The sequence below is a fragment of the Nicotiana tomentosiformis genome, chromosome 5 (genome assembly GCF_000390325.3).
Source record: "Nicotiana tomentosiformis chromosome 5, ASM39032v3, whole genome shotgun sequence".
NCBI classification, from domain to species: domain Eukaryota; kingdom Viridiplantae; phylum Streptophyta; class Magnoliopsida; order Solanales; family Solanaceae; genus Nicotiana; species Nicotiana tomentosiformis.
Genome location: NC_090816.1, coordinates 135,228,987 through 135,247,736, shown reverse-complemented (window position 1 = coordinate 135,247,736; position 18,750 = coordinate 135,228,987). Strand labels below are relative to the sequence as shown.

Below are 18,750 nucleotides of genomic sequence, written 5' to 3'. Positions count from 1 at the left end.
AGGCAGAACTCCGCAATAACGGGGTCAAGCTCTCCACTCAAATAAAACGCACGCAAAGTAAATGGATACGTGTAAAAGTATGTAAAACCCTCCTTGGGTAGGGTTACTCACTCTATTAGATCAGGAGAAACAATGTCCAAATCTTAGCAGCGACAATCTTCCTTCACAATAGAAATACTGGAAGGACGGATGGAAGAAGAGTATCTGCCAACGGCCCACGTGCGAGGGTTAGCTGAAGAAAATTTCTCTTCGAAGTCTTTTGTTGTAACAAGACTTCCGGGGATGATGGTGCCCACTGTGGGAGGAGCAGCATCCTCAGCTTTGCTCTTGCTCTTTGAAGAGTTGGTGTACTTCGAAGAAGAAGCCATTATATGTTATGGATGAAGGAACAATTTTTTCGTTTGAAGAAAGTTAAAGAAAGACCGAAGAATAATAAAGAGAGCTTTAGAGAGTTTGGAGAGTTATGGAGTATGAGTGAAGAAGGTTGATGCGTATAAGTAAAGGTTTAGGTGGCTAAATTCATTGCCATGATTACCTCGATAACCGGGAAAAGCTATATTGAATTGTGGGATGATGCATGTTCGGGCATTAAATGCGGAGAGACGTGCGTCTAATCAACCGTCAGAAGTTTTTCAGAAGGAATCATAGTAGTTCCCGTCACAAAGTGTGCTTCTACCAGCTTTTCGATGACACAAAGTTATATCACCGGAAAGTAAGGAGACTATCTGTATAGGGTAAAATATGCTATGCTACGTGGGCGTCTAAAAGGGGGACACGTGGAACCTAAAGCGGGGGATAGTTGAAACCAAAGGCAATTGTCCTGTCTGTCACCGGAAAGAATGACACTCACAAAGATGCAATAAATACCCTCCGCCCGGTAGTATTTAATGGAGAATATTCCACAGCATTTAGTGCGCTGCACGTTATAGAGAATTTGTCATTTATGCTCACCGTTACACCTTCTTCATTGACCCTCATAATTGACATTAAAGAAGGGTATGATCCTAGGACCGTATTCCCTAGGTGCACCTATAAATAGTGAGTTATGTTATCATTGTAAAGGACACGATTTTTCTGGCAAACTTACACTATAACCAATTAAAAGCTTTATATAATTTTACTTTCTTGTTCCTTAATTCCATCACTGTTGTGCTCGGAAGCTTTGCCTCCAGAATTACTGTTCTTCATGACTTTATCTTCATTTCAAGGCTAAGTATAGCCAACTTCTTTAATTATTTTAATATTCCAGGATCAAATTAATTCACTTGTTTAGAAACCACGTATAAATTCAACTGTACCGTTTTACAGGCAAACAATAATATTGAAGAAAAATATATTTAAATAGAGCAATATGGACAGCTAAAGTTTATATAACCAAAACTTGAATTTGCTTAAGATTGAGGCGTGTTGTTATTGTATTTTTAGATTTAAGTTTATTGGGTTTCTTAAAATTTAGCACTATCAAACTAGTATTTCATTATTATCTTAAATTCACACCTCTTCGATATACCGTCATGTAAAATAGAATAGGATAAACACAACCTTTTGAAATCAACTTATTATATTTTATTTAACCGTCAAACGTAGGAAAACGTCGTACCTTTAAACTAAGATCCATCAAATTATTTATTGACCAAGTGTGAGTGCAACAGTTGGATGAGATATTCAAGCTTTGGCTGTGGCGATGGAGGATACTACTGGTGAAGAAAAATCTAATGGAGAAGTTATTATAGGTGAAACTAAGGAGGATTCAACAAATTTCAATAAATCAAAAGGGATGAATACTCAAAAAGATGAAAAATGGGTTAATCTTTTTGATATTTTCAACCGTTTTGTGTCTGCAATTTTCTCTTCTGATAATAATGATCCTTTAATTCAGAGGATTAAAGTGTCTACTTCTGAAAATGTTCCTTTGCTACATCAAGCTTCAAAGAATACTGCTCATAATGTTTATTCTTGGACTCTCAAAGGAAGCCCTCTACGTGCCCTCCTTGTTGTTTCTGTAAGTTATTTCCATTTTGTTTTGAGATAATTATGTTAAAGATTCAATTTTTTTTGTGTAAATTTGATCTGGGGTTTGCTCTGATTGGCTTATTTTAATAATTTTGAAGTTGTTTCTGTAAGTTTTGTCCTGGTAATTTTGAGATAATTATATTAAAGATTCAATTTTTCAGTGTAAATTTGATCTGGGGTTTGCTCTGATTGGCTTATTTTGCTAGTATTTTCACTTTGTATTGAGGTCACTATGTTAAAGGTTCAATTTTTAGTGTAAATTTGTTCTGGGGGTTTACTCTGATTGGTTTATATTGCTAGTATATCCATTTTGTTTTTAGATAATTATGTTAAAGATTCAGTTTTTGAGAGTAAATTTAATCTGGGGTTTGTTCTAATTGGCTTATTTTACTAATTTTGGAGTTGTTTCTGTAAGTTAATTATTGTTTATTTTGAGATAATTATATTAAAATTCAAATTCTTAGTGTAAATTTGATCTGGGGTTTGCTCTGATTGGCTTGTTTTACTACTATTTCCATTTTGTTTTGAGATAATTATGTTAAAGATTCAATATTTGAGCGTAAATTTGATCTGGGGTTTGCTCTGATTGGCTTGTTTTACTAGTATTTCCATTTTGTTTTGAGATAATTATGTTACAGATTCAATTTTTGGGAGTAAATTTGATCTGGGGTTTGTTCTAATTGGCTTATTTTACTAAGTTTTGAAGTTGTTCTGTAAGTTAATTCCTGTTTATTTTGAGATCATTATATTAAAGATTCAATTTTTTAGTGTAAATTTGATCTGGGGTTTGCTCTGATTGGCTTATTTTGCTAGTATTTCCATTTTGTTTTGAGATAATTATGTTAAAGATTCAATTTTTGAGTATAAATTTGATCTGGGGTTTGCTCCGATTGGCTTATTTTGCTAGTATTTCCATTTTGTTTTGAGATAATTATGTTAAAGATTCAATTTTTGAGTATAAGTTTGATCTGGGGTTTGCTCTGATTGGCTTATTTTGCTGGTATTTCGATTTTGTTTTCGGATGATTATGTTAAAGATTCAATTTTTGAGTGTAAGTTTGATCTGGAGGTTGCTCTGATTGGCTTATTTTACTAGTATTTCCATTTTGTTTTCGGATGATTATGTTAAAGATTCAATTTTTGAGAGTTAATTCGATTTTTGCTCTGATTGTCTTATTTTGCTAGTTGTTTATGGATTTCAATTTATTCTATCAAAGATTGTAATTAGACTGATTTTAAAATAAGAAAAAAAGATTAGCTGAGGGAGAACCCTCTCCGTGACCTCCTCCTTGTTTCGTAAGCTAAGTTCAGTTAGTTGTAAAGATTATATCAAAGTTTAAGCTTTTAAGGGGAGAAATGCAGTTGTGTCCTGTGAATTTGATTTTCTAGAGACCAACCGCTATTTTTCTCATAAAAATACAAAGAAAAAAATGTTTCCTAAACATGGTCTTCACTTGGTTTTAATTTTCTGATTGCTCTTTATAAATATGAAAACTGTTCAGTATCTTGTAGTTTTTAAGAGGTACTATTTCGCAGACATAGGCATGTTAGAAAAGTGATGTCTCGACAAACAATATCTTAATGACATGAAAGGTTAATTCAATTTATCGCTCCTGTGAATTATCCAAAATCAGAGGGGTAAAAAAAACAACCCTACCATCGTCTTTGTAATCTTGCACTCCAATGTATATACTTTAGATTGTTTTTTGGTGAAGCAGGGATTTGGGAAAGCATCATTTAAAATGAACATGATGACAATTAGAAGATCTAGTGACCAGTGTAACCTTGACAGTTAGTTACAAAATATTTGCTTCGAAAGGAAACTACATATATCCATATTTCGATATAGGCAAAGAGATAGCTTAATCACATCCAAGATCATTGACTCAAACAGGTGCATTAGGACCTTGTGATACACTGTGAAATTTGAGGAAGTCCCACGTTGATTATCATACATGTCATTCAGTAATTGTTACACGGATTTTTTATGAACTTAAAAAGAATTTTTATTGAGAAGCACCTTTTTTTTGGGAAAGGGTCCTAAATGTGCAATTATGGAAGACACGATATTGCGACCTTAACTCCTATTACCATTTATTTCGTTTTAGAGAATATACCTAACAGTCTTTCCTTGTTTCTTCTAATATTCAACTTGTCTCATCTGATTTATATCTAAACTACTTTTTGGTCTGCCTAGGTAGCATAGGACAGCCATTATTTTTCTTTGAATTCTAGTACAACCAAAACCACTAAAGGAACTGATCATGTAGCAAAAGAGAACCGTTGACAATTCTTTGTTCTAAACTATATTAGATTTTTAGACTGTCTATCGAGTCTGTCAACGCTCTGAAAGGCTTTCATTTTGTTTCTTCAAATAGAACATGGCCAGAAGGGTGAATCTTAGGTGCATTTCACGCTCTGTATAATTTCGTCAAATATGCTGAAATTGGAATTGTCAACGCTTTGCTTATCATTGTTGATTGCTTCTTTTAGAAAAAGGGGGAATGCACATAGTTACAAAAAAAAAATTTTGGGGGGTGGTGAGGGAAGCTTTTTTATTTCTTTTTTTTTTTTTTTGGGGGGGGGGTGGGGGGGTGGGGGGGGGGGGTATGGACATTCAGTAAATTGTAGATGAGAGAAATATCATACTTATACAGATATCTTTATTTGATCCAAGTTCATGTGACCACAATTATGGATCCCTACTCTCGCACTCCACACCTTGGAATGCACCATTATTATATGGATACGTGTGTCTTTAGGTCTTTTTTTCCGAAATGGCTGGGAGAGGAAAGGTTCCTGAAGCGAGTCAGTCCTCATTCGTAAATCAGCCCTTTAGGATCATTTGCATTAAGTAAACTTTGAAAGTTTGTTCATTCGTTTAGTAAGAGCAGTCATTGCCACGGGTGGAAAAGAAGAGCTGAATCATGTTTCATGTAGACATTCCAAAACTATGGACCTAGCTGAATTAAAAACCGAAAGTCCAACAGGTAGTTAATTAAATGGTAAAACAGCATGTGCTCAAAACGTGACTTAATTGTATTGTAATGTACTTTCTTTTAATGTGCGTGTGATCTTTCCATTTTCTGCTGAAGTTTTTACATGCTAAACTTGGCATTCCCTATGAGATATGTTATCAAATGAAACAAGTATTGCATAAAACAAGTGATCCAGCTACATTTTCTACCCTGTTAAACATTTCAAATACTACGAAGATAAAAACTGAGAATAAAAAGGGAGTGTGTACCAAAAACTCAAGAATCTCTCTTTGCCTTCTTTTTTGGTAATAATTAATTCCATTCCAGTGGCTCCCTATTAGTCACATATTTAGAATAGCATCACTACTCACGCAAAAATGTGTGTGGTTAGGACGGTTTGCACCCTTTATGAACTAAGTACAAGAAATTCGTGTTCTGATGTTGTGGAGTGTGGAATTCTGATGCCATGACCAGGACAGTTTTGGAGTAATTTCTTTACCTTTCTTAACTAGCAAGTTTTTGATCAGTCCCTTGTTAAAGCTGCGCTTTGAAGAACATGAATATCTGAGTTTCTTGTACTGTCTTGGATCTTTGTCTTGAAACTATTTAGTCAAATATTGATAAGACCAGTTCTCTGCGCAACCTCCTAAGCAAGCTATTTTAGGCATGAATATTGATCTGGGCTATTTTTGTTTTGAAACTCCCAAGTTTGTGAGACTAACCTGTTTCTTGGACTGCTAAATATTTGTGTAGGTGGGGTCGATTGCTCTTCTTGCTTTGACAGGATTGCTAGTCTTTATGCTTTTCTTTGTCGCGGCAACTGTCAATGCCATTGTGATCTCTCTTCTCATGTCGTTAGCAGCTGCAGGAGGATTCCTGGCTCTTTTCTTTGCCTGCCTAACGGCTATTTATATTGGGGCTCTATCAGTTACTGTATTTGTCATTTCCACTACGACAATTATATCAATTATTGCTGTGATTGTGGCTACAGGTAGACAAAAAGGACTTTTTTCTCTCTGTTCCGGCTCCAGTTTGAGCACCTTCCTTCTGTCTTTTACATGTTTCAGCTTTAATTTCATGATATTTTCACCCATATTTTAATATTTAACTTGTCATTTACCAACCTGAGTGTGGCTTTGTCCTATTTTCACTCCTTCAAATGAATGATTAGCTAAGATAACAGGAGTGGGAATAACTATCGACATTACAGTTCAATTTAAACAAGATTTCACTCTAAAAAATTTCTTGATGGAAATCGATACTATTTATCTTTGACGATGTGTTTAATCTGAGTAGTAGCTGATGCACAAAGTTGTTTTTGCAATTTCATCAGTATCAACATGTTTCCTGTAGTTTGGCAATTGATTGCTTGTATTGCGTGTAGCTGTTAATCAATGATAAGATTGTGACAATTCTGCATTATGGATTCACTCATTGCTTTTATCTCATACTTTTCTGTCCCATCATTGACACCCCTAGTCCCAACCGTAAACAGATAGGAAGAAATCGCCTAGCGGTTTTTTTGGTTTTGATGGGATCTAAACCCTGGTCTCGCATAATTTTCACCCGCTTTACTGACCGTTAAGTCACCTCCTTGGGTGCTTTGTCGGCAAACTAGCTGAAACTTGATATTTTTGTCAGTTTTTTATTAAGATGTACCTGTCCCTGCGTTCGGTGGATCTTCTGATTTTGTATTTCCTTATTTAACGCTAGACTGTCCTTTGATTGATGCACCCAATGAAATGTGTTTTGTCTAGTGAAGCTGGAGAATAGTAGAATACCGAGCGTGCTTCCTCTTATGTCTGGTGTTACATCTCTGATTGTCTTACCTGGGTGTTTTACTTGTACCTCAGGTTGGATTGGATTCTTTTGGGCAATATGGCTGGCAACAAAGAAAAGTGCATGTCTTGCCAAGCACTCGCTGAACGTGACAGGATCAGCACTATCGGCTTATTCTTCCGCCAGACATTTCCAGCACAACCACGACGCCTGAATCATGTTTACTGAAACCAGACAGAAAGGCCACTTTCTATGAATAAGTCTTGAATGCTGCTATAACTACCATATATATACTTAAGTTCTAGTGCCTTTTGGCCTTCGTGATGATATATACGTCGTTGATATTTTGGCTCTTCATGCATCACGGTCGATGTATATTGTAATACAATATAGATGAATGCATGTGCAGACTAGTGAGCTTGGTTTATGTGGGCTTGTTATGGTTTGGATGTAAATTATTTTTGAGAAATAGATCTTGCCAGCCAGTTAGCAAGTATTAGTATATGTTTTGAAATCTTGAATATGTTGAAAGTGAACGTAGTTTTTTCTGTTTGTTAAATTGTGTAATGATCGTTGAGATAGTTGAGACTTACAATTTGAATGTGTTTGTAAGAGGGCCTAGTTATAAGAATTATTATGATATCAGCGTATTTTAACGTGTTATAGTAGGTACTTCACTATATTTTAGAATTTACTAGTTTCACTTGAAGGTAATTTTTAGGTGATCTAATCGTGTGAAATTTCTTTTTATGTTGTTCGTGCAATGAAGTTAAACTCTTCCAATTAAGTCCTGTTTTGAGTACTTTAGGTGTAAGCAGAAGCAATTCTAGCATGTAAGAGAACAAAAATGTCTTTAAAATAATCTCTCTGGTCCATTTTAATTGTCGTGTTTTTTATACATGTCCCTTAAGTAACTATTACTAAAAAGATTTTTTTGATTATTATAACCTTATTTAATACTCTTATTTAATAAGAGGGTCACTTTTAGGTTTTCTTTGCTTCTAGTCAATGTTTTTACTTTCAAGAATATTTAATACTACGGGCAATATGAAAAAAAGTAACTAGTAATACCATGACTTTTTAAAATGATAACTATTTTGGACGAGATACACTCCATTCGTTCACTTTTACTTGTCTATTATACTAAAAATATATTTTTATTTTTGCTTGTGCACTATACTAAATCAAGAGAAAGACAATCTTTTTTTTCTTTTCTTGTTTTATCCTTATCATTAACTACTCATTCCCCAAATCATTTTTCAAGACTTTTGGAAATGCTATCATTATTATGGGTAAAATTGTAAAATATTATTTTTTCTTATAGGGCGTGCAAAATCAAAAGTTGACAATTAAAAGTGAACGGAGGGAGTATTTAGTAAGCACGACAACTAATTGTTTGACAAAAAAAATGTAAGTGTTTGATTAAACTAATTAATTTTGCGTGATGAAGGGCTAAACCTAGTTAATGATCATGACTTCAGATCTATAATCGGTTAACACAAATAACGCAAGGGCAGTGTTGAGAGAAGATTAAATGTGATGTATATTTCATGTTTTAGGGTCATTAATGATGCAGGAATAACGAGCAATAAATGACGATAAATGGCATTAAAATAAATAAGGAGAATGATTCACCCAATATTGAATGAGGTGGATGATTCTCCTCTCTGACAACGATGAACGATGGACAAAATACTAGAATGTTGGGACCTTTCTCGGATCTAATGGAAAAAGTGTGAGACAACACACAATCGAATCTCTTTGGAAAGGTAGTGGTTGTCTTTTATCTAGAGAAAGTTTATTTTTCAAAGAGTGTTCTTATAAGAAAATTGTACATCTCCATCTTCCCCTATTTTCTTTCTATTTATTTGGGATATTCCCCGGTCAACCCTAAAAGTACAGACACCAATAGAATATTCTTCTGAATATTCTATTACAAAAACTAGTCGTTAATACTGCTTTTCATACTCGACCTCGGTCGTTATTGACTCTTCGGCTACGAGCCCCGTTTTTCACTAATCGACCTCGGCCATATCGCCCTTTGCGGTACCGCTTCGTATCAAATCTTAGTGAAAGAGGATTTTGACCCATACAGTTAGTCCCTCCGCTTATTAATGTCAGCCCTGGGCAACCTCAATGAACGGACTCTGTCTGTTAGGATTGAGAAGTTTTACGTGAGCATGTCGAATAGTGGCGCTTCTGACGGGATGGAAACATGGCCTTTTGTGATCCACATCCTAGGGTTATGTCGTTTCATAATGACGTCATGTTATCATGCGTCATCATTATGCATTTTTTCGATATCCTGTATCGTTTCCCGTGCCTTTGCCGCTTCAATATTTTAGCTGGGCAACTGCGGTTTACTTCCTCGATATTGATGCCCTAACTCTTATAAATGGGGATATTCATATCCTCTTCTTCCGATCAAAATCTCTGCTTTCTTGACCTTGCTTCATACTCCTGTCTTTACTAATTTGGGTGGTTCCTGCTACTCGGCTCTTCTGCGTTTGCACCCCCTCTTTTCATAAACAAAAATGGTTAATGTGTCTTCTAGTTCTGGGGGATACCTAACCCTGCTCCTTTGGCAGTGTACATGGCTCCCCATAACGGTGGGGGTGCCATTGCTGTAGAAGATGAGAGCCTTCCTACGGTGGAGGAAATAATTCCCTGTAGCGACAAGGCTAGAACTGACTTCTCAAAACTACCTGAGGATGACCCTGCGGCCGTAGAGTCTGAGATGGACGCGATTGCCATTGCTAATTTTAATGCGAAGTTCAAAATTCCAGTCCACATCGATCTGGTCTCGGCTGGACGCGATGTGGTGCAGATTCATCGCCCTGGATATTGCGCGTTCTATGCATATCCATTCTATGTGGGCTACTCTTTTCCCATTCTCCCATTGGCAGAAGAGTTCTGTCGCTACTACGGCATCTGCCCAGCTCAGCTTTCTCCTTATATCTACAAGCCCATCCTCATGTTGACAAAGTACGCGGAATTGGCTGGCTGCGGGGTCTCTCTTCACCACTTGATGCACCTTTTCGCGCTGAGCTTCTATAGAGGGACGATGTTGCACCTTCATCACCGTGGAGGTAAAAGCTTGGTAGTAAAGATGGATGATAAAGCAAATCGTCGATTCTGGTTTAATTACTTCTTTGTCAAGATTGAAGACGTGGTGGCGAACGCGAATAGATTTCGTGAGGCGTGGAATTACGCTCGTAAGTATTTTCACTAAGTGCTTATTTTGCTCGTTCTGGTCGTAGTCTAACCGTTCTGTCTTTTTCTCCTTCAGCCGAGACCGATCCCCCTCCTTTGGTCACGGATATTCACGAATGGGTTAGACAGCTCTTGCCCCACAGTGGTGATTCGCGGGTGGACGACCTTTTTCTAGAAGTTCGGGCCCAAGCTTTCAGCGACCGGTGAGTTTGCCCGTTCATATAGTGACTTTTTACTTATGCCATCCTGGATTTGTGGTCGCGTGTTCGCCATGGCTTTGATAGTTGCCGTTCTAATCACTTTTGCATGAGGAGGGTCTTTGAAGAGGCAAAAAGCTCCTGCTCCGGCATTCCGTAAGAGGAAGGTCGTCCCTGTTCCTATTGTTGCGGTGAGGCATGCTCGGTCATCGACTGCTGTGATGGGTGTCTCAACTTAGCCTCTACGTCATCTAGTTGATGAGGACGATGAGGAAGGGTCGTCGCCGACTGATGATAATCCGCTTTGCCGCAAGATACGATCTATCGGTATCGGCGAAGGAAGTGTCCGCGTGGGAAGTTCGGTGATGGATAGCTTCGTCATCAGAGAGATAGCGACCATAGATCTCAGAGCTGATGTCGAGCAGCAGTCCACGATCCCTCCGCAGTCGGGGGTCGAGGGATGTACGTTGCTCTTTGAGGCCGGAACGGGTTTGAAGGGTTGTCGGCGCGAATACTCGACGCCTTACAAGAGGGTGAGACATCGATCTCTTTACCGACTGAGGACCCTTCCCCTCGAGTTGACAACAAGGGCAAGAGTGTTGACGAAGAGGATTATGAGACGAGCTCCGATATGGACGCCGAGGAAGCTAGGATGATGGGGGAAGGACTTACCATACTTGAGGTGAGGTTGGAAGGGAGCAAGCGGACCATTGCGATCCCTTTGGACCGGGATCTATTAGTTGATACAGAGGACGTGGTCCCTTCTCTTGGTCCACTCTGTTCCGATGTGGAGGGTAAGACTCTCGAGAAGTTAAAGGACTCCACTTTGTCGAAGAGCATAGCTGCCTTGCTCTTAGGGTATGTTTGGTATTCTATTTCCTTATTCGCTTTTTTATGTTGATTTTGACTTTGTTCTTACCCGCTCTGGCTTTCTTTTCAAACTGTTATCTTGGAGATTGAAAGTTCCCGCTGAGAGGAGGGGTGTAAGGCTATCTTCCAAAAGATGAAGCGAAAATATCGTGAATATCGTGATAAGCACCGTGAGCTTTGCCGGTGACTTGGTGGTATTAGCAACTTCCGGGCCCTTCGAAACGAGCTAAAGGAGAAGGATTACGAATTGGTGAAGGTCATCGGGAAATGTAGTGAGCTCGAGGGGGCGTTGAAGACAAAGAGGAGGAATTCGAGGTGAGTAGGGTGGTTGAGGCCCAGTGCGTCGACCTTCAGGCCCATGTAATTTCGCTACATGCCGAGCTGGAGGAGTGTCAACTTCGAGCGGCCAATTTGAGTGGCGAGGTCACCGAGAAGGTAGCGGATTTAGAGAAGGCGGAGTCGCCTCAGTTATCAGCTGCGTGTAGAGCTGTAGCTTTAGAGGACGCGATCCGTTCTGAACGGGATTGCGCAATGGAGATGGCTAGGCTCAGAGAGGAGCGACTTGATGAGCGGATTGGGGAGATAGAAAAAAAGACTGTAGACCTTAGTAATCGAGTTGTTGCCTTCGAGGCCGAGAAGGCACAGTTATTGGCACAGCCGTCCTCCTCCCGCACTGCTTTTCCAGATGTTCCTCGGGATCTGTATAAGGAATGGATTCACATCGAGGCCCATCTGGACATATTCATGGATCTGATAGGGACGGGGGATGTTTCGGAAGCCAACTTAGTGAATACACGTTTTAAGGCACGTGAAGATCGGTTTGCCTGTGGCTCTGACCCTGCCACACCACAAACTGGTGATGCTGAAGAAGACGTGGAAGGGATTAAGCAGGACGCCTGGTACGACGATGAGTATCCCGGCGGCGAAGGTGGAGAAACGGTTGGAGATGGTGCTACTGAATTAGGTAGCGCGTAGTTGTTTTTCTTTCTTTTGCTTGTAATTCTTGTACATACTTTTGCTGGCATCTATTTTAGCCTTTGTAGAAGAATATATTTGAAGTAAGAGATGTCGTTTTAACCATAAAAATTTGGTTACGGCCGTTGGCCATGGTCGTGGATTAGCAGGTGTAAATTCGAACGAGGTCGAACGTAACCTGTATTGAGTTGGTTCGATCAAGGTCGAATGTGAGTCGATTCGAGTGAAGTCGAACGTAATTTAATTCGAACGAGGTCGAATGTAAGTTAATTCGAACGAGTCGAATGTAGTTTAATTCGAACGAGGTCGAATGTAATTCAAAGGAGGTCGAATGTAGTTTAATTCGAACGAGGTCGAATGTAGTTTAATTCGAACGAGGTCAAATGTAATTCGAACGAGGCAACTTGAACGAGGTCGAATGTGATTTACTTAATTGTTGTCGGGGGCTAGGTAGATATTGTGGCGATGTTCTGGCGAGAACATGGGCGGCCTTCATACATTTGTGTTTTGCTTATATTTGGAGAAATTTACATGTTTTGGCATTCCAGTCCCAGTCTATCTAGTCCCTTCATTGGGTGACCTGGAGACGTGTTGAGAGGTTGGGCAATGAACTAATCATCTGGTGTCTCTTTTTGTTTGCATTTCAACTTGTAAGTGTTCCCCTTATCGCCTCATCAAAAACCTCCTCGAGAAAACCAAATTGGGACAAAACTCAAGTGAGGGAAAAAGAGTGCGACTTGGAGGACACTTTTTTTTTAAAAAAAGTTGAAGTATTTGAGGTGGGCGACGTTCCAGTTGTTTGGCAGTAGTTTTCCTTCCATTGTTTCTAGTTGAAATGACCCTTTATTTGCTGCTGCCATGATTTTGTATGGGCTGTCCCAATTTGTTCCTAGTTTGCCTTCTCGCGGGTCCTTACTTGCTTGTGTTTTGGCCTTGAGTACGTAGTCCCCGACTTTGAGTGGTTTGATCTTTGCTTTTTTGTTATAATAGCGTTCTGCCTGATGTTTTTGGGCGACCATCCTTATGTAGGTCATATCTCTCTGTTCTTCGGCTTCGTCGAGCTCTTGCCTTCTACTTTCATCGTTCCTCGGCCCGCTCTCATGGGATTATCGCAAGCTGGGCTCTCCGACTTCGACTATATTACCGCATAAGTCCCATAGACTAAAGAGTAAGGTGTCTCTCCTTTACTCATCTTTGGCGTTGTGCGTTAGGCCCAAAGCACTTCTGGTAATAGCTCCGACCATAATCCCTTGGCGTCCTCAAGCTTTTTCTTCATGATGTTCAGTATTGATTTATTGGAGGACTCCGCTTGCCCGTTGCCCATGGGGTGATATGGTGTGGAGAATATTCTTTTGATATGCCACTTCTCGAAAAGTTCGGCGAACTTTTTTCCAGTAAATTGCGGTCCGTTGTCGCAACTTATATCTTTGAGGAGGCCGAAGCGGCACATAATATTTTTCCATATGAAGGCGATCACTTCCTATTCGCGTATTTAGGAGAATGCTCCTGCTTCTACCCATTTAGAAAAATAATCAGTTAAAACCAAAAGAAATTGGACGTTACCTCGCCCCGCAGGGAGGGGGCCGACGATATCTGTTCCCCATTTGATGAAAGGCCAAGAGGAGGTGACCGAGTGGAGATGCTCGACTGCTTGATGGATCATTAGGGCGTATTTTTGGCATTGTTCACATTTTTTTACGAAGTTTGCGGCCTCATTTTTCATGGTAGGCCAGTAATAACCTACCCGTATGAGACATCTGACCAGAGCTCGATTGCCTGAGTGAGCTCTGCAGTGGCCTTCGTGGACTTCTTCTAGGATGTGCCGCGTCTAATTCGGGCCTAAGCATTTCGCTAGGGGGCTCCATACGTCCTTTTGTACAGGTCGTTGTGAATGATACTGTACCTGGTCGCTTGCATCTGGAGCTTCTTGGCTTCCTTTTTATCATTTGGGAGTACGCCGTCTTGCAAGTATGTAACAATACTATTGCGCTAGTCCCAGGTTAGATTTATAGTCCTTACCTCGATTTGATCTATCGATCAGTGGAGGAGAGTAACCACGTTCCCTTCTCCGGTTATGCTTTTAGTTGCTACCGCTAATTTGGCGAGGTCGTCTGCTTCGATGTTTTGTGCTCGTAGGATTTGGTCGAGCTGGCACTCGTCAAACTCGGGCAGTAATTTACAGATCTCGGCCTGGTATTTTTGTAACCTTTGCTCCTTGATCTGGAAAGTCCCCGTGACTTGGTTGACGACAAGTTGAGAGTCGCAGCGTAGGAAGACCTGTCTCGCCCCGTACTTGAGTGCTAGCCTTAACCCTGCAATCACGGCCTCAAACTCGGCCTCGTTGTTAGTCATGTCCGGACACCTTATGGACTGGCGAACCACTTCGCCTATCGGGACTTCGAGTACAAATCCCAGTCCAACGCCTGACGCATTGGAAGCACTGTTGTGTATAAAATCCATAGATCTTGTGTTCACGGGGAAGCATGGGCGGCTTCTTTTTTGACTTCGGGCATTATTTTTGCGCTGAAGTCGGCGACGAAGTCAGCAAGGACTTGTGATTTTATCGCCGTCTGCAGTCGATATGTGATATCATGCTCGGTAATTCTATGGCCCACTTAACTAATCTTCCCGATAGCTCGAGCTTATGTAAGATACTTCTCAAGGGGAAAGTTGTCACTATCGAGATTAGATGGCATTGGAAGTAGGGTCTAAGCTTTTGTGAAGCTATGACCAATGCCAAGGCTAGTTTTTCGAGATGGGGATACCTCGTCTCGGCGTCGATTAGGGTTTTGCTAATGTAATAGATGGGAGATTGCGTACCTTTGTTTTTTCAGACCAGGACTGCACTCACCGCTACTTCGGACACGTCGAGGTAGACGAGCAGACGTTCCCCTGGTTCTGCTTTGGCAAGCAACAGTGGCGATGATAGGTAGGCTTTTAACTCCTTCAGAGCTTGAACGCACTCGGATATCCACTGGAAGTCGTTGTCCTTCTTGAGCGCGCCGAAAAACTTGTGACATCTATCGGATGATCGCGAGATGAATCTCGACAAGGCGGCGATGCGGCCGGTCAGCTTCTGAACCTGGTTTTTGCTAGTTAAGTGTTCTGGTATTCCCTCAATGGCCTTGATTTGGTCGGGATTGACCTCGATGCCTCTTTGTGCTACTAGGAAGCCCAGGAAATTTCCTAAGATTACGCCGAACGCACACTTCTCAGGGTTCAGTTTCATCCCATATCGCCTGAGTATGTAGAAGGACTCTTTCAGGTGGTCGATATGATCTTATTTTCTTTTGGACTTGACTAATATGTCATCTATGTAGACTTCTATCATCTTGCCGAGTTGGTCTTTGAACATTTTGGTCACCAACCTTTGGTATGTCACCCCCGCATTTTTTAGCCCGAAGGGCATCACCCTGTAGCAGTACGTTCCTTGGTGGGTGATAAATGTGGTCTTCTCTTGGTCCTCCTCTTCCATGAGGATCTGATTGTAGCCCGAATAATCATCTAAGAAGCTCAGTAGTTCATGCCTGGCCATTGCGTCAATGAGCTGGTCAATGTGAGGTAGCGGGAATGAATCTTTGGGGCATGCTTTGTTTAAGTCTGTAAAGTCTACGCACATCTGCCACTTTCCATTCTTCTTTTTTACCATGATGACGTTGGCAACCCACTGGGGATATTTTGATTCCCTGATGGAGCCGTTTTCTAACAACTTTTTGACTTCCTCGCGGACTGCATCGTTTATTGCGGAATTGAACTTCCGCCTAACCTGCCTTACCGGGGGATGGAACGGGTCGATGTTAAACTTGTGTGTGGCAACCTCTTTCGGGATGCCTGGAGTATCTGCATGGGAAAAAGCAAACAAGTCCGCGTTATTAGTTAAGAATTGACGGAATTTACCTGATTCCTGAAGTTTGCGACCGACGTAGCTTTCTTGCTGTGGTCGTTATCATCAAGTTGGACAGGGTCGAGGTCTTCTACAGTTGATCCCGTGGAGTGTATTGTTTTGGGATCTCTGATGACGTCCTTTTTTTTTTATCACAGCTCGACCCGGGCCCTGTTAATTGCTACGCATCCTCTGTTTTGCCCTTCATTTGTTGGGTATATGCACAATCCTGGGCGATGCGATAGCATTCTCGAGATGTGCGTTATTTTCCTCGTATGTTGAATACTCCCTACGGGGTTGGAAATTTGATGACTTGGTACAAGCTGGAGGGGATAGCCCTCATGGCGTATATCCAAGGTCGACCTATTACGGCGTTATACGGCGTATCCTGGTCCATAATGTGGAATGTGGTTTCAGAGTGACGCTGCCGGCCAGGACGGGGAGTGTGATCTCCCCGGATGTTCGTTCAACTGCATTATTAAAACTTGTTAGTGTGATGCAGCGCGACACTATCGTATCCTCGAGCTTCATTTATGCAAGTACTCGAGGATGGACAATGCACGCGTCGCTCCCATCGTCCACCATAATGCGTCTTACATCTGTATCTAATATTCGTAAAGTGATAACAAGGGCATCTTAGTGAGGGAAAACCAAACCGTGGGTATCTGACTTATTGAAGATGATACATTCTTCGAGTTCCTTGTACCATTCATGAGTGATTGATCGTTTGTGCTTGTGGTTTATGGCGAACTTTATGCTATTGATCGAAATGTCGTCACTGCCCCCGATGATCATTTGAATGGTGCGAGTCGGTGAGGGTGGTTTCGGCGGTCCCGGGTGTTATTCACGTCCTCGGGCAGAGTTGGTCCTCCCTCGGTCGCTCAACAATTCTTTGAGGTGTCCATGATGAAGCATGTTCACGACCTCATGTCTCAGGGCGATGCAATCCTCAGTTTTGTGACCTCGCTCTTGGTGGAACTCGCAGAGGGCATTTGATTTTCTAGTGCTTGGATCTGACCTTATCTTTTGTGGCCACTTTACTTTTGGTCCGAGCTTCTCCAATGCGTAGACTATTTCTGAGGTTGACACACAAAAATTGTGAGCGGATAATAAAAGGGACATACCTCTCTCGTTCTGGTGAGTCCCTGTCCTTGGCCTAGATGGGCCATCTTCGTGGCGTGATGGGGGCATGATGGCGCTTCTGATATATAGCTGATGCCTTTCTCGGTTGGACCGTGGAGCTGCAAGGTCTCTCTTGGCGTCATTTCTTCTATCCTTCCTGGTTTCGGCTTGTACTGAGGTCAATCGATGGGTTGGCCCATTCAGGTCATCTTTGTTGGCACGGACCTCGGCACAATAGGCGTTATGTATTTCATCCCAAGTAGTTGGAGGATATTTCATAAGCTGACTTAATAGTTTTCTGGTCGCCCTTGAGCCATTCCCGTTCATCTCTTTCTGGAAAGCTGCTACGGCCATTCCTTCCGATACGTTCAGTAAGGTCATCCTTATTCTGTTGAATCGAGCGAGGAAGTCCCTCAATCCCTCTCCGGGTGATTTTTTGATGTCAAATATATTGTTCACTCTTGCCTCTGCCTTTTTAGCCAAAATATGGGCCGTTACGAACTTGTCGGCCATTTCTTCGAATGTTTCAATGGAGCACGCGGGCAACTGTGAATACTAAGTTAATGCTCCTCCGGTAAGGGTCTCACCGAACCTTTTCAACAAGATGGAGGAGACTTATTCTTTGGCGAGGTCATTGCCTTTTAACGCAGTGACATAGTGAGTTACATGGTCTTCGGGGTCGGTCGTACCGTCATAAATTTTCAGATAAGGCGGTATCTTGAACGTCTTGGGTATGGCATGCGGCGGCTTCATCACTGTAGGTTGCTCAACGAACCGACCAGCATCTCTTTTTGGCAAGAGTTTTGGGGCGCCCAGTATTTTGTCGATTCTTTTTTGGTGTTCTCTCATTTGGTCCCGAAGTATTTTGTTTTCATTTTCCATTTCTTCCATTTTCTTTAGAATGGCCGTGAGGGTGTCGTTACCTGCATTATTAATATTATGAGCGATACCTGTTACCGGAGGGGGAGAGCCGTGCTGCTTGGCCGTTGATGGTGCAATACAAGTCCTTACATTTTCTCTAACTGCTTTCCTGAGTGGGCTTGTCGAGGATGCCGGTCAGCGTATTTGTCAGCCAAGCCTCGAGTAGCTTCTTTACTGCTGGTGGCGCCTCTTACGCTGTGGACGTGAAAGCTCTTTTACCACGAGATGTTGTGATACTGCCGTGAGGAAGGGGCGATCCACTTCGCCGGGGAGAGGTGTTAGGCGTTATGTCTTCGCCTTCTGTTTCGGAGACCTCATTGATGGTGTTTAAGATCTTGATAGTGAGATCGGCCACTGCCTTCATTCTTCCTTCTCCATTACCTTCCATATCAGATCTGTGTGTACAAGGAAGTAGGAGCTTTTTTTTTTTTTGAACCGTGCCAGTTACAGATCCAGAAGAAACTAAAAACTTAACTAGAGAATCCCCACAGACGGCGCCAAATTGTTTGACCAAAAAATATAAGTGTTTGATTAAACTAATTAATTCTGCGTGATGAAGGGCTAAACCTAGTTAATGATAATGACTTCAGATCTATAATCGGTTAACACAAATAACGTAAGGGCAGTGTTGAGAGAAGATTAAATGTGATGTATATTTCATATTTTAGGGTCATTAATAATGGAGGAATAACGAGCAATAAATGATGATAAATGGCATTAAAGTAAATAAGAAAAATGATTCACCCAATATTGAATGAGGTTGATGATTCTCCTCTCTGACAACGATGAATAATGGACAA

At 41.1% G+C, this 18,750-nt stretch overlaps 1 protein-coding gene across 1 annotated transcript; it reads left to right on the top strand.

The window, feature by feature from the left end:
- Nucleotides 1-1,487: 1,487 nt before the first annotated feature.
- LOC104115632 (uncharacterized) lies at nt 1,488-7,419 on the top strand. The gene is made up of 3 exons (XM_009626307.4): nt 1,488-2,002; nt 5,744-5,981; nt 6,844-7,419. The coding sequence occupies exons 1-3, from the start codon at nt 1,685-1,687 to the stop codon at nt 6,981-6,983; spliced, it is 696 nt and encodes a 231-aa protein (XP_009624602.1). The 5' UTR covers nt 1,488-1,684; the 3' UTR covers nt 6,984-7,419.
- Nucleotides 7,420-18,750: the final 11,331 nt, after the last annotated feature.

Bases quoted from the DNA above. Each gene is read 5' to 3' on its own strand.
- LOC104115632 (XM_009626307.4), top strand. From the start codon at position 1,685: ATGGAGGATACTACTGGTGAAGAAAAATCTAATGGAGAAGTTATTATA. The intron at 2,003-5,743 runs GTAAGTTATTTC...ATATTTGTGTAG, and splicing joins GTGCCCTCCTTGTTGTTTCT to GTGGGGTCGATTGCTCTTCT. The intron at 5,982-6,843 runs GTAGACAAAAAG...CTTGTACCTCAG, and splicing joins TGCTGTGATTGTGGCTACAG to GTTGGATTGGATTCTTTTGG.